A 26031-nucleotide genomic window follows, 5' to 3' on the forward strand; every position below is an offset into this window, starting at 1 on the left:
ATATACTCAATTACCCCGTTTCATTATTTTAAAGAGCTATCATGTGGTAACAAACTTAATTCTAAATTATGAGCGGTAGTAAACTACTTCATCGTATGTTCGAGATCAATTTAAGGTCAAACAAATTTACATTTTAAGTAACTCACTGGTTTTTCACTTTAAAGGAGTCCCAAGATTCTGGTGCAACCTTAGAGTTCAAAAAGTAACTAACTAGATAATGAAATTATTAACCTAAAAAAGTTCATGTTCATCTACAAACAAAAGATTATACACTCAAATCAAAACAATTCCTTTGCTCCAAAACTTAAACAATACCTCTGCGCAAAAATACCCCAAGACAACACTAAATCAACACAGAAGGACTTCTATCAAAATGAAGAAAAGCAAGAGAGAGTTTAGCTTTGTAAACTTACAGGTACTAAAGATGGAAGAATTGTTTAGATGCAGAAGCTGAAAATGATGCTTGTTTTTATAAATTCTCATGCTCTCAAAACATGTTTTTATTACCAATGGTTCAGTCCCAATATTTCTGCAAGTAAAACACCTATAAATATTAAAACAGCCTCTCTCCTTCAAAATTACTTTTCCCATGCTTTTTTTATTTTAGCACTATTTATGGTGGGATTTTTTGAGAAAACATTGAATCTTTATACTAGGACCACTTATGTGAAACTCCAATTTTCCATGGTTCCACGCACATGAAAATAATGAAAGATTTTAAACTGTTGTGCAGTGTAGGAATTTCAAACAAATGAACTTTGTGACCAGAAAAAGAAAGGCAAAGGAGAACAAGAGATTGGTAACAAAAGAGATCTTGAAAGGACATACAAGTGCAGTCTCTTCCAAGCTTTCTCAACACATACAAGTAGCCAGTCAAAATATTTAATAGCCTGGGCAACACCAGAGATCACAGCACAAGTGAGTTCCAAGGAGAGGACAACAAAAGTATAATAGCTTTTTTAAAGAAGCAGGTGTTTTCATGCAGAAAAGAACAGTGATAGTAGAATTCTTCCTTATCTTTTCATTTCCTGTAGTCCAGTGAATTGCATCAAAACACAGATAATACTTTCCTAATGTTAAGTATCCCCGCACAGGAGTTACTCTTTTGAAGTCAAAGAAGAGTTACATGTCTCCTGAAGCAATTATGGACACCTCTTAGGCACTATCCAACTTTCTGAAATATGCACTATCCTTCTTTGGTTATATTGTCAACCACCGGTTTCTGTAAACTCTCTTCAACATCCTCTAATTTCAGAGCTACTTGAAAGTGCATACACAAGAAACACAGTATCAGGACTTTCAAGGACTCCCGATTCAACCAAGGAATCACCACCAACAAGGGACGTATTTTAGTCGTGGGCCTATCTGCCCATAAGGAGAGATTTCTGGTATCAGCACCGTGTTATTTGCAGATTTTTTTTAAGGTGAACTTGGCAACTTCACTTTAACCTCACACACCACCTTTGCAGAAGTTCTGTCACTAGCCACTGGCGTTCAGCTGAACTGCATTCTGAACTGTGAAGACTAAAGAAGCAGAACACACTCTTGTCAACCCATTTTCCTCAAAGTACTTTTTGCACCATCTCCATGTACAACAGCTGAGAATTTCTCAATAAACTGACTCTGCTAAAAGTACACAGAGAAATCCCAGGCTTTGATGATCAACTGTTGGGTTGTTACTTAATCATGTGTTTTCTTGCCTGCTCTTGTTTGTTTTCTATTGAGATCAAAGGTCTTTATGGACAGGGATTTTTTCTCTTTTATATATACATAAATGCATGTGTTATCTAAATTCTTCAGTATCAGATAAAAATATTGCTATTGTTATCTCAGCAAGCAGTTTTGTTGAAATTTATTAGTATAAATACTATAGATATTTTAAGCAGGTCAAGGAAAAGTTGTGTGAAGGTGGGAGAAAGACATGTACTAGAAAAGAAATGCAGAAACTGCCTTGATGTTTTAGTGCATGAAATGCTGCTATGTAAGCACACCACCAATTAGAGGAAAAGGTTAACTATAATTTTAGCTATTATGTGTACTTCTGATACCAGCGTTATTTTGGTGATTTACAGTCTTAGTCTATACACTATAGACTATAGCCTATACTGTAAGATATGCTCACCTACCCTCTACTGCTGTGTGAGAGACTCAGTGAACCTGGCTTTATACAAGGGTGGTTGGAGTCTGCTTCATGAATTTTCTCTCCCTCTAATGTTTTGTGGCCTGCATGAGAAACACCCAGACATATATCTGAATGTATAAAACAAAACAAAATTACATAATGTATTTTACAATTCTTTTCACTGTGATATTATTAGAGAAAAATATTTTGATTCTCAGCTTGTGGTGTAACTTTATAGTTGTAGATAAACCAGCAGGCAGCTTTATGCAAATGCTAACTAACCCTTTTCAAAATAGCCTCTTTCAGAATAGCAAATATTAATGATAACCTAAACAGAAATTCCTTCTCCAGCTTTCTCTGAAGCATCAAAAGATGTTCAGCATGTCTAGTGTTTGCTAACACAACACACAGAAAATCAGCCTTAGATGAACTATGCTGAATATAACCATACCAGTTTTTCTAGTGTCTTTCATTTGCAAAGTGTAGCTGTTCCAAGTGACAGAGCTGAAAAAATATGTTACAAAAAAGTTAGCTATAAATTCTCTTTGTTCCTTCTTATTTAAGAAAGAACCTTCAATACCAAGTAGAAACATTGCCTTGCCTGCCTAAGGATATAATTTGTTATTATGTTCCACACCCTCGCAAATAAGATGGGCAATACTCAGCACTGTGAATTGATCTGAACTTGCTCCATGAATGCTACTAGATTCACGGCTTTTAGATGCAAGTTGCGGCACCAAGAACCACAGGACTCAAGATCCTTTTGAGAAAACCTACCGCACTATTATTTTTTATTACATGCAGCCCTTTGTAACTAAGAGATAGAAGGCTAATTGTCTTTCATGAATTTAAAATGCTACCCTGCACTTTGGTAACCAAATCAGTAATAATGTATTCTTGCTTTATTTTGCTATCAAGCACTTTGTTCATATTTAATCATAGCAATTATTTCTATTGTGCTTACCCCCTGTAATTTTATGTTATATAGAATGACAGTTATTTGAGCTAAAACAATCTCTCACAATAATTTGTGTGTTTATTTTCATTGTGATTATTGTCATTCCAGCTCTCTCATTGCAACAGCAGAGCACTCAAAGTTATGCATGTACAGACCATTTAATATCTAAGCTCTTCTTTTCCTTGGGTTCAACCACCAACTAAAGAAAAAACAAAAAACACTATGCCAAAAATGAAAAAATATATTAAAATAATAAGTTATCTTCTTATCCACCTAACAATTGCCAATAAAAATTGTAACAGTAACAAGAAAAAATAATTCAATGCAAAAATAAATAATACAGTAACTGTCAGATTTTTTTTGCCAAGGAATGGCTTTTAAAGATAGATATATTTACCAGCATGTATTAATAAGAAACTGAATCCCACAGAGCTGAACCTCAGCTGAAGTCAGAGAACACTTGCTTTTCTACATATACTCTCTCTCACCCAGTACATCCTTGTCAAAATACAGAGATGAGAGGTGTGCCAGTACTTAGAGCCATGGGAAGCCAAGTTTTGTATGGCAGCAAAATGATGCCCTGTGTCTTGTTCTCTGACAATTTGATGGGCCTTTTTGCCACCAGTGGTTACTGAGCTGATGGTTTCAGAAACCTCTTTACAATGACTCCAAGAGCCCTTCCCAAGTTTTAATGGATCCTTCTAAGACCAGTGCTATTGTAAGCACAATTTAAATTATCTTCCCCTTGATGTGCTACCTAACAGTTTCTCTAAAATGAATTTCATCTGCCAGCTATCTGCCAGCTTCTCATCTCTGCAAGCTCCTTCAACATCTCCTCACCATTGGCATGGCATTCTACAACCCACAAGCTCTAATTATCATCTCCATCCCCACTAGACCCTTTCTTTAAAAAAAATATTAGATTGACAGCCTGCCAGTCCTGTGGCACAGGGACTGCTTGTAATATTAGTTCATACACAGTTTTGCATTCTAGCACTAGGATCCTGCAGGACTCTTAGGTAAATCAAGTTAAAGCTGAAAAACCAGAATACAGAAAGAAGTTAGTTCACCTCTTGCCCTGCAGGAAAACTACACAAATATAAAAAAATATAATTGATTTCTTCTCTCCTAAATCTGGGTACCTACAGACAAGTTAGTTGTATAGACTCCATTATAAAGATCCAGTAAAGATCTAGTCAACATTGTAAATTAAATTTTGGGTATAATTTACCTAACCAAATATGAAATTCTTTTTCAGAAAGCAAGACACTACCCCCTTACACTCCACTGACCACATGGATTAAAACCTATTTCATGGTAGCAGGAGCTGATGCAACTAATTTAGATGTAAACACATGTAGAGATATGCAAGATAAATTGCATTCCTAGATAATCTTCCAATAGTTAAAATTGGTTGAGAAGACTTTAGTACTTTATGACTGAATTTATTTATGACAGCATTATGCTTTACGACTGAGTTAAAGATATTATGACTTAATGTAGGATCTCTGTGACTAAACGCATGAGAGTATGTGCAAATCTAATGAGGCTCGTGAGGACCTAACTAGACCATCATACACCATCCTCCCCTTGTGAGTTTAAGCTCCCTCTTAATTTATACGAGAACAAGTGTTGCACTTATGCATATGAGTATAGAAATGCTGCCCATGAGAACTTACGTACCAAACAAAACACAACAGAAGTACTTCGATGGAAAGGAGGGAGACTACAGAAGTGCAGAGCACTTGCAGATGCAGCTGAATGCAACAGAATCTGCACTGAAGCCACATGAAGAGCTCTGTTACATTATATAATGCCAAGTATTCTGAATAATATTCTTAATGTTTAAAACTGAGCACTTACAATGAAAGAACACTTAGTTTTGACCTCAGTTTTTCCATCTTAACTCTCACCTTTTACTTTATCTGTAGAAATTCTGAAAACACATTTGAGTTTATAATGCATTTAAAAAATAATGTAAAGAAAAAAGACCTTGGAAATTATTCAGTTCCCAGACTAGATTTAAAGGCTAAGTGGATAATGATTTGCAATTTTTTAATAAAGCACCATCCATATTATGCCCTAAACAAGGGAAATATTCTGTAGAAAATCTACAATCTCAAAATAACAAGAGTGATAAATACAGTTGAATCTTAAAGGACATCAGAAGTAGCTATGATAAACAGAGTATCTATGTAGAAACAGAGACAACTGAGCCTACACATACAGGAGAAATAAAATGTTAACCCAGATCTGCTTAGTAGAAAGACCATGGAAGTCTGTCACAGTGCATGGCCTTTATTAACTCACTTATAAAAAGCTAAGGGAGACAGCTAGAGTTGAAAGACATGCAAACGAGCAGTACATTATCTTCTCCATATTCTACAATATGTACTTTTAAATAAGTCATAAACAAAATAGGAATAAACAATTATTTTTAAAAAAACAATGGTATTATTCTTCCACAATATCTCATAAATTTGAGTTACACAATAGGCCTTTTTGCAAGAATTTAATTTTTAAACATATTAGCAGAAGTCAAGAGTGGAAATCCCACATCTAATTTACAACATTTTCCTGGGGCAGCATCAAACCAGTTTGGAGCATCTGACAGGACAAAACAGACTTGATGTGAATGTTAAACACAGCAGTACAGCAGAGCTAAAATCAGACCAAATTAGAGTTACCAGTAAGTCTGACTGATGGGATAAAATTTCCAAGAAGTAATAACACATCGGAACTCAGTAGTATTTGGTTTTTGTCCTACACTAAATAATCATACATAATACTCTTCGGTAATTGTCACCAATGGATGTTCAGCAAGAATTGTTCGCTACACTGTGTAATTAAGCAATGTTTACAACTAGCATTATTGGAGAACATAACTGAAATATTACATGCATAAGGAGTGGCTTATTCTTAGTGTGCTGGTTTTGGCTGAGAAAGGGTTAGTTCTCGTCACTCTAGCGCCTGTAGCAGTCAGGGACCTTTCCAGCTTCCTGCGCTCTGCCACGTGGGCAAGAGGCCAGCAGGGGCAGGGCCACGGCCGGGGCAGCTGACCCCGACTGGCCAGTGGGATGGTCACTCCATACCATGTGATGCCTTGACCAGTACATTAACGGGAGCAGTTGGTGGTGGGGGTGGTTGTGGCTTGGGGACTGGTGGTGTTGGTCAGCAGGTGGTGAGTGGCTGCGTCATGTGCAGTTTGTTTGGGTTGTTCATTCCTGCTTCAACCCTGGCCCAGGTTTTGCCTCTCTCATTGTTTTCCTTTCCATTGTATTTTTTATTGTTTTATTTTAATTATTAAACTGTTTTTATCTCAACCCATGAACTTTACCCTTCTGATTCCCTCCCCCATCCCACCGGTGGGGGAGTGAGAGAGCGACTGTGTGGGGCTGAGCTGCTGCGTAAACCACAACAGTCTCTTCTGGTGCCCAATGTGGGGCTCAGAGGGCTTGAGATAAAAACAGCTGCTGGTCACAGCACCATGTTGTCCTTTTTGCAGTTTGTGTTAAACACTGGTGTTGGTTTGTTTAGTCTGCTGTGTTCTGCTGTGATTAGTAACCCTTTGCCTAAGAGATTTGTTATGCAAATACTGGTTTTCAGCCTTATATGGCATTTGGGGTTTTTGCTGAAACCGTTACTGTACTTTGGATACCACCTTATTGAGGTAATTAGCAATTATACTTCCTCCTCTGAGAGATTTTATATGGAGGAAATACAGAATGGTATCTTTGTAACTTTCTTCTATGACTCCACCTTCATTGCAACAACCTTTTTGTATCTTGAACATCCTTGGGTAGTTAAGATACACTTATTGTTAGTTTTTGCGCATGTTGTTTTGGTTTTGATTAAGGTTAGAAAGCAACTTAAGAATATCCAGAGATGTGCCCCATGGCTTAATAGTTACGAGTGGCAGAGCATGTGGGATAGAATGGGCAAATACCTAGGGCAGTGGGCACCCCCAGTGTTTTGGAGTTTCACTCCTGAACAAGTGCAGAATCCTGAAAAACTAGTAGAATATTTGGAGAAAGTATGTTGTTACGCTGGGAACTCCAGAGAGACACAGATAACTGCAACATGCTGGGGCCTGGCCCATGCATACCGAGCCCTGCTCAACAGTATTCAGTGCTCCCAAGGGGAAGAGAAGGTCTCTGGATTGAAAGGCAAAGTGACAGGTACTGTGGCCACTCCAACCCCAACGACAGGCACTGCAGTTGAATCAGAAAATCAACCCATGCCAGTATCAGTCAGCCCCATCCACAAGAACAAATCTTGTCCTCCACCAGCCAGGTGGAGGAAAGGGATAACCGGGCTTACTGGACTGTGTGGATGCGATGGCCTGGCACGTCTGACCCACAGGAGTATAAAGCTTTAGTGGACACCTCATGTCATCAAACTATATAGGGCAGAACCCGTCAGCATTGCTGGAGTGACAGGGGGATCCCAAGAGCTAACTGTATTGGAGGCCGAAGTGAGCCTAACTGGCAATGAGTGGCAAAAGCACCCCATTGTGACTGGCCCAGAGGCTCCGTGCATCCTTGGCATAGACTACCTCAGGAGACGGTATTTCAAGGACCCAAAAGGGTACAGGTGGGCTTTTGGTGTAGCTGCCTTGGAGACGGAGGAAACTAAACAGCTGTCTACCTTGCCTGGCCTCTCGAAGGACCCTTCTGTTGTGGGGTTGCTGAAGGTCAAAGAACAACAGGTGCCAATCGCCACAACAACAGTGCCCCGGCGGCAATATCGCACCAACCGAGACTCCCTGACCCCCATCCGTGAGTTCATTCACCAACTGAGGAGCCAAGGAGTCATCAGTAAGACCCACTCACCCTTTAACAGTCCCATATGGCCAGTCCGGAAGTCTAATGGAGAGTGGAGACTAACAGCACACTATCGGGGCCTGAAAGAAGTCACTCCATCATTGAGTGTTGCTGTGCCAGACATGCTAGAACTTCAATACGAACTGGAGTCAAAGGCGGCCAAGTGGTATGCCACAATTGATATCGCTAATGCATTTTAATCCATCCCTTTGGCAGCAGAGTGCAGGCCACAGTTTGCTTTCACTTGGAGGGGTGTCCAGTACACCTGGAATCGACTGCCCCAGGGGTGGAAACACAGTCCTACCATTTGCCATGGACTGATTCAGACTGTACTGGAACAGGGAGAAGCTCCAGAACACCTTCACTACATTGATGACATCATCGTGTGGGGCAACACAGCAGAAGTTGTTTTTGAGAAAGGAGAGAAAATAGTCCAAATCCTTCTGAAAGCTGGTTTTGCCATCAAACAAAGTAAGGTGAAGGGACCCGCACAGGAGATCCAGTTCTGAGGAATCAAATGTCAAGGTGGACGTTGTCAGATCCCAATGGATGTGATCAACAAAATAGCAGCCATGTCTCCACCAACTAGCAAAAAGGAAACACAAGCTTTTTTAGGTGTTGTGGGTTTTTGGAGAATGCATATTCCAAATTACAGTCTGATCGTAAGCCCTCTCTATCAAGTGACCCAGAAGAAGAATGATTTCAAATGGGGCCCTGAGCAACGACAAGCCTTTGAACAGATTAAACAGGAGATAGTTCATGCAGTAGCTTTTGGGCCAGTCCAGGCAGGACAAGATGTAAAGAATGTGCTCTGCACCACGGCTGAGGAGAATGGCCCTACCTGGAGCCTCTGGCAGAAAGAACATGGTGAGACCTGAGGTAGACCCCTAGGGTTTTGGAGTCGGGGATACAGAGGGTCTGAAGCCCGCTATACTCCAACTGAAAAAGAGATATTGGCAGCATATGAAGGGGTTCAAGCTGCTTCAGAAGTGGTTGGTGTGGAAGCACAGCTACTCCCTGGCACCCCGACTGCCAGTGCTGGGCTGGATGTTCAAAGGAAACATCCCCTCTACACACCATGCAACTGATGCTACGTGGAGTAAATGGGTTGCACTGATCACCCAGCAGGCTCGAGTAGGAAACCCCAGTTGCCCAGGAATCTTGGAAGTGATTATGGACTGGCCAGAAGGCAAAGATTTTGGATTATCACCAGAGGAGGAGGTGACACGTGCTGAAGAAGCCCCACTGTATAACAAACTGCCAGAAGATGAGAAGCAGTATGCCCTGTTCACTGATGGGTCCTGTCGCCTTGTGGGAAAGCACCGGAGATGGAAGGCTGCTGTATGGAGTCCTACACGACAAGTAGCAGAAACTGATGAAGGAGAAGGTGAATCGAGCCAGTTTGCAGAGGTAAAGGCCATCCAGCTGGCCTTAGACATTGCTGAACGGGAAAAGTGGCCAGTGCTCTATCTCTATACTGACTCCTGGATGGTGGCAAATGCCCTGTGGGGCTGGCTGCAGCAGTGGAAGCAAAGCAACTGGCAGCTCAGAGGCAAACCCATCTGGGCTGCCACATTGTGGCAAGATATTGCTGCCCGGGTAGAGAAACAGGTTGTAAAGGTACGGCATGTGGATGCTCACGTCCCCAAGAGTCAGGCCACTGAAGAACACCGAAACAACCAGCAGGTAGATCAGGCTGCCAAGATTGAAGTGGCTGAGGTGGATCTGGACTGGCAGCATAAGGGTGAACTATTTCTAGCTCGATGGGCCCATGACACCTCAGGCCATCAAGGGAGAGATGCAACATACAGGTGGGCTGGTGATCGAGGGGTGGACTTTCCTGTGCAATAGCGTCCATGGTCTATTCACGAATGTGAAATGTGCACTGCAATCAAGCAAGCGAAGCGGGTAAAGCCTCTGTGGTATGGGGGACGATGGCTGAAGTATAAATATGGGGAGGCCTGGCAAATTGACTATATCACACTCCCACAGACCCGCCAAGGCAAGCGCCATGTGCTTACAATGGTAGAAACAACAACTGGCTGGCTGGAAACATATCCTGTCCCCCACGCCACTGCCCGGAACACTATCCTGGGTCTCGAAAAACAAGTCCTGTGGTGACATGGCACCCCAGAGAGGATTGAGTCAGACAATGGGACTCATTTCCAAAATAGCCTCACAGACACCTGGGCCAAAGAGCACGGCATTGAGTGGGTTTATCACATCCCCTACCACGCACCAGCCTCTGGGAAAATTGAATGGTACAACGGACTGTTAAAAACTACGCTGAGAGCAACGGCGGGTGGGACGTTCAAGCACTGGGATACAGATTCAGCAAAAGCCACGTGGTTAGTCAACACGAGGGGATCTGCCAATTGAGCTGGCCCTGCCCAGTCAGAAATCCTACATACTGTGGAAGGGGATAGAGTCCCTGTAGTGCACGCAAAAAGTATGCTGGGCAAAACAGTCTGAGTTCTTCCTGCCTCCGGCAAAGGCAAACCCATTCGTGGGATTGCTTTTGCTCAAGGACCTGGGTGCACTTGGTGGGTGATGCAGGAGGATGGAGAAATCCGATGTGTGCCTCAAGGGGATTTGATCCTGGGTGAAAACAGCCAATTAACTGAATGGCACAATGCAAACTGCTATATAATGTTGTATGTCATCTCTTCTGTGGTTGCTATATGCCATATCAATATCATAGTACAAATCTCCCAATCCATGAAGATGAACTTTGATGAATCAAGCAAAGTGCAGCAGTGATGGAACGAAGACTGACTTGATATGCAGCAACCCAACACCACACGCACCATCTCTCCTGCCCTGAAAAACTGATACGACAGATGGAGCCCGGATTCATGGACTGGGTGAACTCAATGGACATTTTAATGGACATTTTAAAGGGAAGGTCCATAAACTAAGGGAATGATGTCTGTATATTATGTCAAAGGATGGGTAGGGGAGGGGTGGTGGTTGGCAAGGTTGTATTGGATGGTATGGGACCTGGGCATGGCGTAAATGGTATGGAATAAAGGGTGGAGAATGTGCTGGTTTTGGCTGAGAAAGGGTTAATTCTCATCATTCTAGCGCCTGTAGCAGTCAGGGACCTTTCCAGCTTCCCGCGCTCTGCCACGTGGGCAAAAGGCCAGCAGGGGCAGGGCCACGGCCGGGGCAGCTGACCCCGACTGGCCAGTGGGATGGTCACTCCATACCATGTGATGCCATGACCACTATATTAACTGGGGCAGTTGGTGCACAGGTGGGTGGTGGCAGCTCGGGGACTGGTGGCATTGGTTTGGCGGGTAGTAAGCAGCTCCGTCACATGCGGTTTGTTTTGGTTGTTCATTCCGCCCCCTGGCCCGCGTTTTGTGCATCTCATTGTTTTCCTTTCCATTGAATTATTGTTGCTGCTGTTGTTATTGTTTTATTTTAATTATTAGGCTGTTCTTATCTCAACCCCTGTGCTTTACTCTTCTGATTCCCTCCCCCATCCCGCCGGTGGGGGAGTGAGAGAGTGACTGTGTGGGGCTGAGTTGCCAGCTAAACCACGATACTTAGCTGAGAACATGGTGACTTAAAATGCACAATTCTCACCCACATTTCTGGGAGACATGCATTAACTTAGTGCTCCTGAAAAACAGGACTGTTAAAGGCTAACAATACAATTCAGTCACTGCATGTAAAACCAATAAACTAGCTAAGTGGGTCTGCAAGACTTAAAATACTGATATTGAAAGAATTACTTATTCATTTAGTTACTACTTTACTGTATAGTGAAACTTGTGATAAATAAGCTAAAACACTGAGGTTTTAAATTTTTAAATTTTGTGCATGACTTAACTTTCAGTAACATGAGTGATTGTCCACTAGATGTAATTCTCATAATTAGTGATCACTATTTCTGCAGTGTCATAGATGTGTATATATTTCACATTCAGAGCAAGAAAATGGAGTTTCAGCTTGAGAGGAGATGAAATGCCTTACAGAAAAGTGATGCCATGACAGTGTAATTATATTAACAATGACCACACCTGGAATTCAATATCCAGTTTTCGGCCTCCTCAGCACAAGACAGAAATTTCTATAAACTGGAGCAAGATCTGCAGAGGGCCACCAAGGTTGCTGAGGGGCTGGGGTAGCTGCCCTGTGAGGAGGGAGTAGCTGCCCTATGAGAATTTCCTAACTGGAAACAGTTGTATCCGAAAAGAAATAATTCCATTTTAGGCTTCATTTTGGCAGGAGAAAAAAAAAATGACCCTTGAACTACTCATTAGTGACAGGTTAGTGATCATATCTTCCTTGCTAACTACTGAACAGCTCTCTCCAATGAAAGTCAGTTCTTAAACTTCAGACACCTCACACTTTGATCCTGAAATAGGAAAAAAGTTCACTGTCAGAGCTGACAATCACCGTAGAAAATGGGAAGCCAAAGAAAGCAATCCTGACACTTGGAGAATGGGGCATAGGATATAGCCCTAGGACTCCAGTCTAGAATGCAAGACTTTGCTTTACTGTCTGGGGAACCACGGCAGCTACCCAGGTGAATGTGAGGCTGATATCACAACCAAAAGCAATAACATGGTCATAAACATGAAAGAATCTAAGTAAAAATAGGGAAGTTATTGCTCTGTACTGAAAATTGTTTTTGTTTTGGCAAATGTGAAAGAGACTGTATGAGTGTTAGTATTCCTTTATAGTCTGCATAAAAACAGATTATCTTAAACAAGAGTTATTGGAAAATGCCTCCTACACTCAGTCTATTTAGTTTATCAAAGCGTACACCAACTATAAACTAATTATAGCCTGCCTGCATTATACATGTGGAACAAAAAATGTGGTAAGAAAGGATTCTTAAACCTAGCAGACAAAAGATAAGCAAGCACAGTAACTGAAAGTTGAAACCTGATAAACACAACAGAGAAAAAGGAACATTTTTAAATACACAAATATCACAGCATTGGTAATAAGCCACTACAGTCATCTTTATAAATGAGGGTGATGTGCCTGACACTTCAAGCATTTTTCTCCACTTTGAAGTGGACAAAACCAGAGTTACACAGGATGGCAGCTCCTTCTACAACTAAAAAAAACTAAAGAGCCATTTCTAAAACACTGACTCATGGAAAAGTGCCCAGTAAGACCCAAGGCACACAGGATTCTGGTCCCTTTTCTTCTGCTGAAGAAATGTTAACGTTTCCAAGAAACTCACATTTTCTCATTATTTACTTACAGATTTTATCTTATATTTTTATATGTTTCTATTATATTTTATTTACATATTATATTTATATATTATATACAGTTATATATTACAGATAATATTTATATACTTTATTTAAAAGTCTAAGCACCAGGTCTAAAAACTAAACCGTAACCATATTCTCAGCAGTGCACTTTGCAGCAAGTATTTGCAATCATTTTGCCCCCACATTCCAGGAAGAAATATAGTCTGTAACTATCAAATACAGATAATTAAAGAAAACATAAACCACATAACTGCAGCTGTCTTAGCCAAACCACTTGGACTTCAGATGTATAATATATTCTGTCAAGGTGATTACATGTCACATAATAGTAGAGGCTCATTCTATGCATTTATACTAACAATACTCTGGCTCCTTGTGTGATATTAGAGATTAATTATGTCAGACAATTAAAACAAAACATAAAATAAAGGAAGGCATAAAAATAAAGATTAAAAAAGTAAAATAAATGCAGAAAAGTTACAAAACAAAAGGGGTTTGGATACTGGATAAACACAGAACAAGAGACTGAGTGTCTTTTCTAACAAGGAATAAAAAAGGAGGTAAGGAGCTGAAAGGTCAAGGAAGATGCAATTAGCCAGATCATGGGCAGGTACCAGCAGAGTGAAAAAAAGTAGTTCACGGAAATAGAGCTGAACTGTGCAGAACAAAAAATCAAAGTGGCATCTGATCTTAATCCAGCAAAGACAGTGGGATTTAGCAAAGGCTACAAAGGTAGAAGTGTGACAAGAAGACATGAATTTTGCTAACCTAGAGCATGAGAAAAAAGACTGGGAGCCAGAGAAGCCGAAATGGGAGCTGGCAGTGTGAGACCATGATACAAGAGAAGTGGATTTGTTCCTAACACAGAGGGCAGTCAGACTTTTTGTGATATATCAAAAATCATGTCAATAGTTAACAAGGGACTGAAAGTTGCCAATGGGAGAACAAAAATCTGATACCTACCACATCGCATAGAGTATAGCATATATATGCTAGTTAAGCTACTGCAGAGCACGACTTTCATTCGTGTATGCTTATAGTATATACTATAATATGTAAGTTTATATAGAGAGAGAATTTCTTCACTGAGAGAGAGTGGTCAGACATTGGAACAGGCTGCCCAGAGAGGTGGTAGAGTCACCATCCCTGGAGGTATTTACAGAGAGAATAAGTTAATCTCATTTAAAACTACGTATCTACAAGATAAGCTTGCACATGTAAAAGTATGGTGGCACGCATCTCTGCCTTCACTGCAGTGCACAGACCAGGCTCCTAACTGACTGCTCATCCCAGCATTGCCAGTACTACCCACCCGTCACCAGCTGTCCCACGGAACCCAGCCAGCGTCAGCGCCTGGCACAAAACCCAGAAAGCATTAGAGAAAAGATAGCCTTATAATTAGAAATAAGAAAAATAAACATAATCAAAATTCATATAAAAAAGTGTCAAAAGCAAGCAAGATTAGATTTTTAAATTTTGCAAAGGAGCCTGTAAAAGGAACCATACATTTAAAAAAGGCTCTACTGTAATCCAATTTTCAATGAAAATACCATAATGCTTCTCCACAAGAATTCCTGCAGAGTTGTAAAATACATATTTAATGCAAACACTAAACTGTAGCAAGTAGTAAGGTCTGTTTACCAGGAAATAATTACTTCCCTGGTACTGGGCCAAGTATTTCAGAGTACATAAATGTACTGCTAAACAAGTTGCGCTTAACTGTTTTTTTAAACTAATAAAACAAATGTCTCAAAAAGAAAAAGCAAGCAAATTTTATGAAAAGACACTGCTTATATTTTAAAATATTTTTCATTTTTCTTATTGCTAAACTTCTAAAATTTCCTACTTTTCACCTTAATCACAAAGCCCGTATTTTCTTCATGTCCCAAAGCTACAAAAAATTTTGGGCAAGAGCTGTACTTCAAAATCTGAATTTATTCACAGAATCCTAATTAACACCTGAACCAAAGGAGGTCCAATTGACATGGTAGTACATTTAAAAAAATAAATAGAGCAGGACATGTTTAAAGTTTTCAGTAATTTACTTCAGAACCTTCATTTTGTGTATAAGGTTTTAAAAATATAATAATTTGTAAGTAATACCTTGTCTGGGCCCATATCACAGTCACTGTAAAGAAGATCTGATGTCAGCTGAAGCAAGGGACCAAAAGGAAGAACTAAACCAGTTGGCTTCATACGGCTTTGATGAATACTAGCATTAGACCATTCTGCTGGACCCTGCAGTTACCTCTGGGGCAGTGCTAGTTTTAAAAAGAAAATCCCCAACCTGTTATCTCGTACAATTTATATTCACAAGTTAACAGCTCCAGAACAACCACCAATAAGAACCACTTCTAGCACCATTCAAATAATCCATAACCTTTAACAATTATTCATAATCCATAGACATTTGGTATCCATATGTTAAAATCAGGTATAAATAGTTTAATATTTGTACTGTGAGAAGGAACATCAGTTGTCATACATACATACATAAAGCAATGCCTACACCAACAGAAATTTGTAAGATGTGCCATAATTCATAATGGCACGTCAAAAAAATGAAATCATAATCAGGATATAACCCTGATATTAAGAGATCCATTCTTCTTGAAAGATACTCAAACAGGTTGGAAGAACCTGGATTTCACATATCTATTTCTCATGCCTAAGCATATGCCTAAAAACCACACAACGATGCTTGTTCTCATCTCTCAGCTGAAAACCACAGCACAGGATCTTCTACTAGGAAAAAAGAATTATGTGCATCAGCCACCCCTATACAAGAAAAAAAATATTCAAATCCACACTAAAAAAAAAATCAAATTAGTTCATCAAATATTTCATTTTATTCCTTTGACAATTGATAAACATTTATTTTGTGTTTAAGACCCCTTCAAGGGGCCTGCTAACAGTCCGCATAAAGATCCTAAATCCCATCTGGAATTTTTTTAAATCACAAAGTTACCTATTCAATTTCTCTGTCAATAATACTACCCTTTAAAATGAATAAACTCTTATTACAAAAAAATCTGTCTAACTACTGATACACAAACCACTTCTATTTAAATGCTTATCACTTAATCCTAAAAGTATGTATTAAAATCTAGATAGATCTTAAAACTCCTTCATGTTACCTCTGCTGCACCTACTCTAAGTCAGCATTTTATTGGCACAATGTCATTAAACAGTGTGAGATACCTGGTAAACATCATGTTATCTTGTGTCTAATTGTTCGGCATCAAAAGCTGTTCTTTCCTGAAACCATGCACAGTTAAAATGGGGGGAAATATTTAGACAAGCATAACTGATAAGTTCAACTGAATAATGCATTTATTCTTTTGGTAAAATTACACACTAAGCTCAGGCTAATTTTTTTTTAATGGAAAGCAGCTCACTAACGGCTCAGTTCATGCTCAGCTGGATCAGCCATTCAATTAAATTTGTTTCATTTCAAGCTAACAATCAAAACAGCCGACAATTCAACCAATATCTCCACATCCACATTCAAATGCAGTATTTCTTAATTTTCATTTTAACAGGAGCACTGTGGCTGCAGGAATGCAGCCCTAAATTAAGCTATTAAAAAAAAAAATCTATTTATTGTGTGAATGAAAGATACTATTAACTCTCAACTCGTTTTCTCTATTATATTTGCTGATGCTCTTCAGCAGCTTATACCAATTCACAAAAAAGCCACAACTTCTCACTAATATCTTGAAACTAATAAATCAAATGGAACTTATTCTTTAAACACTAAAGCACTACTTAAATTGTTCTTTTCTATTTTGTTCCTTTACTTCTTCATCTGAATGATGGCAGCAAATACATGAAAATTTTTTTCTCAATACTTTTTTTTTTAATTCTTCCAACACCTTCAGCAAGCACAATTTAATTTTAGTACCTTTCTTGGCAGAAGACATGAGTAAGCCTTTGCTAGACAGTAAGCAAGAAATCTATATTTACATTTTACTATAAACTTATTTTCTTGCCCCATCCTAAATTTTTTAACCAACATTTTCACTGGGAGGCAGCAGTAGAAGTTAATTTGTTTGATGCTATTTAGCACAGTGACCAATGCTTGGCAGTTGAAGCTGATGATCACCAGATCTCCTCTCAACCTCCATGTGCTCAGCCTGCTTTGAAGCTGTTAACACAAGAGAATTAACTGTTTAGGCTCAACAAAACCTCTCCAAACTCTCTCCTTCCAGAATTACCATGACCTCAGTGTCAGGTAAGCAGGAAAGAGTAAAAAACTCTCCTAATATTATATTGGGTTAATCCCAATGTGCAGGAGCCACAACCCCATCACATAACAGGCTCAGCTAAGGGCTGAATCAGGGGCACCATGCCCAACCTGTATCCAAGAAGATGCAGCAATCACAGATCCAAACTACTTTTGTGACATGTGTTTTAAAGATATAAAATCAGGGTAAAGACTTTCAACGTTATAAAAATTCCACACTGACTAATATTTCAAAGTACTGAAGTTATCTGACATTCAATCACATTTCTGCCTAGCTAGCTACAAGACTAGCTCCCACCTGCTTTCAACAACTACCAAGCCCAGTCTCCAGCTCTAGTGTGGACTTTCACCACAAGCCTAGCTCATCCCTCCAGTCAGTGAACAAGGTGCTCACCTGAGTTTTTAAAACAACTGTTTAGTGTTATGATTTATGAAGTATGGTGTGATTCTCCAACTCGCTACACCACACAGGGTGAAATCCAAGCAAAGATGAGGAGTTGTACATCTCTTGCAAATTAAATGGAGAAAAGCGTTCAATATCAAATGAAGCAGAAACTCCCTCTCTCCCTCCTTTTTCTTCTATAATTCAGAAGTATCTGACTTGCAGTTTTACCCATGCAATACTAAGATACAATTTTAACACTAAACTAAACAGGAAGAAAGGAGAAAAGTAGTAGGGAACATGGTCTGTCAAGTCATTTCTACTCACTGTTTCCTTGTTCAAAAAGTATAAACAAAAGAAGTATGCTTTTGCCAGTCCAGCACACTCCCAGCAAAAATATTCCTTAGCATTTGTTTTTATCTTGGCTAATACCGCTAAAAAAGCCGCTAAGAACAGATGTGAAATTTCAGACATGTACTGCGAACATTGTTCTTAAATCTATTTGTAACTTTCTTTCCAATATGGTAAAAAACAATTTTTTGAACAGCTTTAACTACCAATTCTGTCTAGAAGAAGAGTCCAGGTGATCTCACTGCTCCTTGGGAACTCCTCAGTGAGCAAAGACTGACCTACTCGAAGAGCGACAACAGCCCAGCCCAGCCACGCACGCCCCAACAGCTGGGTACGCTCCTCCCCTGCCCCAGGCTTGAAGGTCTGGCTCTGACTGGTGACATTAGCAGTCAAGTGTATTTTCCATAGCATGCTTCAGATAAGGTCCCTTTTGTGAAACAATTGCAGAGGAAGCAGAACATGCAAATCGAAAACCACATAATATACTTGTGATCAGCCTCCTGCAGTGCTACGTGCCCAAAAGTGAGCAAGTAAATAATTAATACCCACAAGGAAGGCATATGGTTTTTTGGATGCGTGTTACATCTCCGGTCACTTGTCAAGTACTTACTTAAAACAAACCTTACCAAACAAAACAAAAAGAATCACTCCAGGGTATGCTTTTTCCCAGCAAAGTTTCTAATATACTGCAACAATAAAATGATTACCTCATTGACTTTTATTTGAGAAATGCAAAAGCCCAAAAAATTAGTAATAACTGATTTTTGAAGTCTTCACTTAATAAGCTAATGTGTTATTAGTAACACAGCTGAAGTTTCTCTTTTTACAGAATTATTTTCAAGCAGGCCGAGTCCCTTTAATCAGCATATGACCTCTGAATGGTCCAGACATTACAACATATTCTGTCACTGATAACAAAACCATTTTTAAAACTCAATTTAAAAGGTTTTGGGTTTTTTTCTTTCTAATAAAGAAACACTTTTATGAATCATTTTAGGAACCAGGGTCTGCACCCAGTGAAAGCAAAGCACTATTTAAAACAACTCTGGTTTATAACCAATGTTTCAATGAAAAATGCCAAACAGAAGGTGAGTGTAAGCATGGGAGCTCACACACACAATTGTTGGTGAAGAAGGATTATAGATACTGCGTGCACAGAATTTGTAGAAACTACTTGAAAAAAACCTGAAATGACAACTAGGATAAACACAACGTATCACACAACAGCCTGGCAAATATCAAACATTTCAGAGCTTTTAGGCACTTTTCTGTCCCTTCCAGCAAACAATTTAATACTCTCAAATATCCCAGTAACACCTGTAACACTTCAGCAGGTCCATTTGAGAGATTTGCATCACACGTAAGTTTCAATGGCACGAACCAGGTCCAATTTCACTACACATTTTTTTAAAAGAAATAAAGATATAGCATTCACTTTATACTGAATCATTTTAATTTATTATGCCTTCAGAAAAGGAAGAGCAGTAGCTGCTCTTTTATGATTTAAAAAAAACCTGAAAAAATCACAACGCACAACTGTATGACAGCAAAAAGACAAAGAAAGAATACATGTCCACATGCCTCTGCGAAAAAGGGATCCACCACGATTCATGCTGGATTAGATTCTTCCTGTCCCAATTCACCCAACTATAGTTGGGTGAATTATACCTAACAGGCAACCACTCCGTTTTCAAGACCTGCTCACAAGGTACCCCACCTCTGACTTGCTTCCATTTTTTTACCTCTCACAGGCTCCTCTTCCAGATTTTATAGCAAAATTTTCTTTCTTTTTCTGCTTCCTTTTCTTGGAGACTGTGCCCCAGTTTTGCCTTCCCAGACTACCTAGTAATTACAAAGCTCAATAATAAAATTGAGGGAAGAAAAAACCAAAAAAAAACAAAACCACACTAGGGCTGAGTATCGTGGAGTCATTTATAATTTTCTGAAGCCCAGGAGGCAAATGTGCTTTTAAACCTATTCACCACAGGCTCTCCTCATCAGACATATCTCTAAAAGCATCTTTTCACCTATAAATTCTCAAAACCTTCAGCTGTAAACAATAGTTTGGATCTACACAAAATTTACATATTCAAATGTACTGTGGTACCATTACTAGGGCAGGTCATAAGGGGCACCTAAAGCACAACAGAGAATGAGTGGAGGTTGAAAGCCTCATGACACCAAGATATGGTTAAGACCGGAGAGTTTACTCGGGTCCTGGAGAGACACTGAAAAGCATTTTGGAACCTGAAGCATTTTGATATACATATCCCTCAGGTACTACAAGAGCTATTCATCTATCCTCAATCTTAAAATCTTAACAGGTTTGCTAAGCACCATCAACACTTGAAGCAGAACACGAGCTATATGGTGTTTCAGGAGATCTGCACTTCATTATTCCAGAAAGCTTTTCACTATTTTCTTTTAATTTCATGCAGCAGATGTATTTTCAGAGCAGCAAGTTATTAGATCAGTGGTATTTCCCTTTGCTTACTGCAGTAATTAAATTGCACCAACATTAAACTGTTTATCTCAAAAGGCTTGACCTTAAGAAGGTTACGCTGGATGTACAAGTTCTCTTTGACAACAGACAATTATTAGCTGCAGTCCAGCACATTACCCACTGGTCAGTACTCACCAAGAGAAGAGAGCCAACAAAAACTAAACTCTAATTTTTCATCAATATTTTCCCCCTAAAAAACAAGGTTTGGCATTTTTTGCATGTTTGGCGCTTTCGATTTTTTTCTCTTTTTTTTTTTTTTTTAAGGTAAAGAGCTCATTTCAGTATAAATGGCAGAGTCAAGAAGCCAGCTTTGTACTGCAAACCATTTTTGTAACATATTTCAGAAAAGCTTCCTATGTTATTCAGCACTTTAGATGGGAGGTGTAAAGACAAACATTAAGGTTGGAAAAGATCTCTAGGATCATCAAATCCAACCATCAACCCAACACCCCCAGGCCTCCTAAACCATGTCCCCAAGTGCCACGTCTACATGTTTTTTGAATGCCTCCAGGGATGGTGACTCCACCACCTCTCTGGGCAGCCTGTTCCAGTGCCTGACCCCCCTTTCAGCAAAGCCATTTTTCCTAATATCCAATCTAAACCTCCCCTGGTGCAGCCTGAAACCATTTCCTCTCATCCTATTGCCTGTTACTTGGGAGAAGATACCAACACCCACCTCACTACAACCTCCTCCAGATTAAACAACCCCATTTCCCTCAGCCGCTCCTCAGAAGACTTATCCTCTAGACCCTTCACCAGCTTAATTGCCCATCTCTGAACACACTCCAGCCACTCAATGTTTTTCTTGTACTGAGGAGCTCAACACGGTGTTCGAGGTGCAGCCTCACCAGTGCTAAGTACAAGGGCATGATGATCCCTTCCCTACTTCTGCTGGCCACACTATTCCTGACACGAGCCAGGATGCCGTTGGCCTTCTTGGCCACCTGGGCACACTGCTGGCTCATGTTCAGCCAGCTGTCAGCCAGCACCCCCACATCCTTCACCACCAGGCACCTTTCCAGCCACTCCTCCCCAAGCCTGTAGCGCTGCATGGGGTTGTTGTGACCCAAGTGCAGGACCCAGCACTTGGCCTTGTTAAACCTCATACAGTAGACCTCAGCCCATCGACCCAGCCTGTCCAAGTCACTCTGCAGAGCCTTCCTACCCTCCAGCAGATCGACACTCCCACCCAACGTGGTGTCATCTGCAAACTTCCTGATGGTGCACTCAATCCCCTCATCCGTATCATTGATAAAGATATTAAACAAGACTGGCCCCAACACTGAGCCCTGGGGAACCCTGCTCATGATCAGCTGCCAACTGGATTTAGCTCTGTTCACCACAACTCTCTGGGCTCGGCCATCCAGCCAGTTTTTCACCCAGCGAAGAGCACACCCGTCCAAGCCATGAGCCACCAGCTTCTCTAGGAGGAGGCTGTGGGAGACAGTGTCAAAGGCTTTGCTAAAGTCCAGGTAGATAACACCCATGTTTGCCAGTGCTACTGTATGGATACAGAGCAGCACACCTTAGGCTTAACCTTCAGACTGACAAAAAAGAAAAAGGATTTCTCCACAAGCAGCATGCATTGCAGATCACATTGAGAAATGGTGACATGAAAAAGCAATGTGTGTCTATTACTTAAAAACTTTTATTCTAAAAAAATTCTTTTGAGGTTGGCAGTTAAAGTGTTATTGGCGAAAGATATGGTTATCAAATATTGGTCACACCTACTAAAAAAGTATGGTTAAAATACAAATACATTAGATTCACTTGTTCATGAAAATAAAAACATATTAAAACCATTGAAAAAAGATTTCAGGTTTGCTCGCCTCTGGAAAAATAAATAACAAAACATATATTTAAATAAGCAGGCACCAACAACGTGTAATAGCAAGCTTTTTTATGGATGTTCTGCACATACTCACAAGTTGAACAGACTAAGAGTGCTCTCGTCACAAGCTCACAGAGTAACTTCCACTTCTGCTCCACTTTGGAGGTGACAGCTGGAATGAGGATCTCCGCAGGGACGTAGTACTGAATCGAATAGGTCACAAAAATCCCAAAGGAGTACAGAATTTTTACAGACTGATACAACCTGTTCAAAATATTTACACATGTTCATGTAAGTTGCAAACTCTTCATTAAAAAAATTAGCTTGCTAATTTATCTTTCTTTTAAATAATTTTCTACCATATGACATTTGATAATTCATTAACGGCTAAGCAAGGAAACCCCCACATTTCTAATTAGATCCAGATTCTTTACCTCATATGTAAATTCAGAGTACTTAACAAGCTTTAAGGCCTACTAAAATATAACCTGTTCAGTGCTTTTATTTTTACCATTCACTTCAGGGTTTACGAAAACCCCCACAGTTGTTACGTTGTTAACTAAGATGACTGGTAAAGTGACTATAATTTTTTTCCCTAAGACTATTTTTGGTTAACAGCAGTGGCTTTTTTCTAAAATTGTACATCAAAAACCACATGGTAAATATAACAATTCCCTCCAAACAGAAGGAAGATGTGGACAGAAGGATTATTTGGCGTTTCAGAGCAATAGGTTGAAATTTTGCTTCTGACATGTGCAATGCCAGGGTTTTTCTACTTTGAGAATTCCCTGCACATTAGACAACACAACTAAACGAACACCAGGTCAGCCTTCATGAAACTGAAAATCAGCTCAAATCCCACGAAGCTGTATTTATAGCTTCCAAGACCCCAAACTGTCCCAGTCCCACAGTGGGGGAAAAGAAAACTAAGAAATCCCAGGCTACCACACACTTGCCAGCATCTCAGCCTCTCCACAAACTGCGGTTCTGTGCATAGAGGCTTGCTTTGAGCCAGAACGTGATTTACAGAGTCCTTAAGCAGTAGGCTGAGGGCACGATGACAGAAAGTAGCCACTACTCATTTCACGAGGTAAGCCAAGACAGAGTCAGTGATCAACATTATACTAATTGGATTAATTTATTATACTAACACAATTTACTATACTAATAAAAGCCATATTACACATACAGGATTTTATCCCCCCCTTGCCAAATTATTTAACAGAGAAGCTGCAATAATGGGCAAAACAATACAACGTAAGTATTTTAATGTGTGGGGAAAAAAAAAATTCAAGCAATCCTGTTTGTGTTTCTTAATGAAGACAGAAACTGATTGAGCACTACCATTTTGACAATCAGTCTTTGCTTTGATCAGTGTTTGCTTTGATCAAACACAAAATGGAGTTACAGGTTCTTAACACAATAAAAAAAAACCTTCTAACACAAGCACTAACAGAAAAATAGAAGTCTGTTTGAAGATGAATGGCTGTAATTGTGATCTATGCAATGAAGTATCCACTTAAGAGTAGTGTGGTGATTTTGTGAGAAAATCCTAGAGAAGCCATTTTTTCTGGACAGCTTTGATGCCCTTTCTGCATGTCAATTATTGCTTCCAAAACTATATGCAATCAAGAAGGCCACAGTTCCAGTTTTCAGAGCCAAACTAGTCATTCTGTTATAGAAAACTAAATGTTACACAGATTATGTTCTATTCTGTTTTAATACTTTACTATGAAGTTCAGAGGTGCAAAAATTAATAATAGTTATGGTGGTGATGATCACGATCAACTGAAGGAAAAGTGCAAAAAGATACGATGTGTTCGGCACCTTCATGCGCTGTAGCGGGATTCTGTCTGACACTCAAAGTATCATCTTGGCCACTTGGTACTACAGTGCTATATATAGATGTGTGTGTATATACGTATATATTTCTTCCCAGTAAACAGAAAGATATCATTATCTGCATGCAATAGTTATAACTGCCTATGAAACTGCAGAAGGTAAGCATACTGCCAAAATATGTACCCAGAGAAACCCACCAAAAAAAAATCAGTATCACACAATCATAATTCAATAAGCTTGAAGTGCAGGTTATACAGCAGGCAGTTATTTTGGAAAAGAAAATTCCACATTTACATCAAATATAATCTGCACACTGATAAACCTTTCACATTGGAAGTCAACATAGGCCATTTAAAGACCAAAGCCAATATCTTCCAGAATTCTGCATATTCACAAAGTGTTCCTAAAAAGACTTTTCACATTGGGAAGAGGACATCTCAGGAAATTTATTAAAACCAAAGGCTGTACCTTCAAGGCTAGAATATATCCATAACCAAATTTACTTGCTGTCCACACCCTCCTCTTCAAAAGCACTAGGTACAAAACACTGTGAAATTACTGTGCCATGTCAAAAAGGAGTAATACACAACCAAAGTTTCGTGTAGGGTTGTGTCAGATATGAGGAGATGGAAGTGTAAGTAAAGGCCCTGATATTTAAAGACAGCAATGATGGGAAAAAACACTGGTTTGTACCAGAATTTCATAAGGTTTATAGCAACACAGAGTACCAAATTCTATAGCTCCAAATTGTGCCAACCATATGCCAGTGGTGGACGGGCAGGATACACTACTGAAAAAAAAGAAATTGGAAAAAGATGGTATGTTCGTGTAGAAGAGAGTTCTTTTTGATGCAGGAATGTCTTTCCTAACATACAGGACTAGAGCTGCCGTAACTAGGCAAACATTTTGGGGATCAAGATAGGTTTTTTTAAGAGACCATGTATTTTGTTGAAAAGCTACTTTAGGATGATTTTAAATTCTGTGCAGACAAAGACAAGCTGCTGTCTGGCACGACCCCAAGACTTCAGTTACATAAAGAGCAAAATTCTCTCTACACAGACCGGTAAAAGGCAAAAGCTACATTTTAAGAAGGGGGAAGAATTTCCATTCTCATTAATCTCTTCCCCGTCTAGTATTATTCCACCCTGCATGTCATCAAAGTATAGACAAAAATGTTCAGAAAGTGCAACATAGTGGACAGTTTCTTTATAAACAATATACAGCTCAGCCACATTTAACTTATTTTTACCTAAATTGGTTCAAAATACTCCTTACTATTCCAAAGATATTAACTGACTTCAGATCATCCAGCTTTAATCTTTATGCACCTTTTTTTCAGATCTGTGCTGAACTAGAAAACCCTACCCTGTGAGTAAAGAAAAAGATTATTTGTCTTTATCAGAAAAAGAGAGTCATATCAAAGGTGAAGACAAAAAAAGAAAAAGGGAAAAAAATTAACATCTACCCTCATATAAACTGTATCTCAGTAAGAAAAATAATTAAAGCAGCTGTGAGGCTTAGGTACAAAATAAGGAAAATATTTTTTTTAAAATGCCTGAATGGGTTGGCAGCCTAACTTCAATATCATTTTGCATGGACTCATACATCTTGCTTCCTTATGTATGTTGGAAAATAATCCATATATTGGCACTGTCTTGCTGAATTTTAGATAACAAATTATTTTTTTCTTCCAAGATTTCCAAGGTTTTTTAGATATCATGCTCTTATCT

At 39.5% G+C, this 26031-nt stretch overlaps 1 protein-coding gene across 4 annotated transcripts in view; it reads right to left on the reverse strand.

Annotated features, from left to right (window-relative positions):
• The window catches only part of SLC36A4 (solute carrier family 36 member 4), a 122316-nt gene that overhangs the window by 41812 nt on the left and 54473 nt on the right, over window positions 1-26031 (reverse strand). For all 4 annotated transcript variants that reach the window (XM_075081111.1, XM_075081125.1, XM_075081117.1 and 1 more), the window contains one exon: window positions 22554-22723. In XM_075081111.1, the coding sequence (XP_074937212.1) occupies window positions 22554-22723 (170 nt within the window). The remainder of the gene's footprint in view (window positions 1-22553; window positions 22724-26031) is intronic.

This window comes from Phalacrocorax aristotelis, chromosome 1 (assembly GCF_949628215.1).
Source record: "Phalacrocorax aristotelis chromosome 1, bGulAri2.1, whole genome shotgun sequence".
Classification (NCBI taxonomy): Eukaryota; Metazoa; Chordata; class Aves; order Suliformes; family Phalacrocoracidae; genus Phalacrocorax; species Phalacrocorax aristotelis.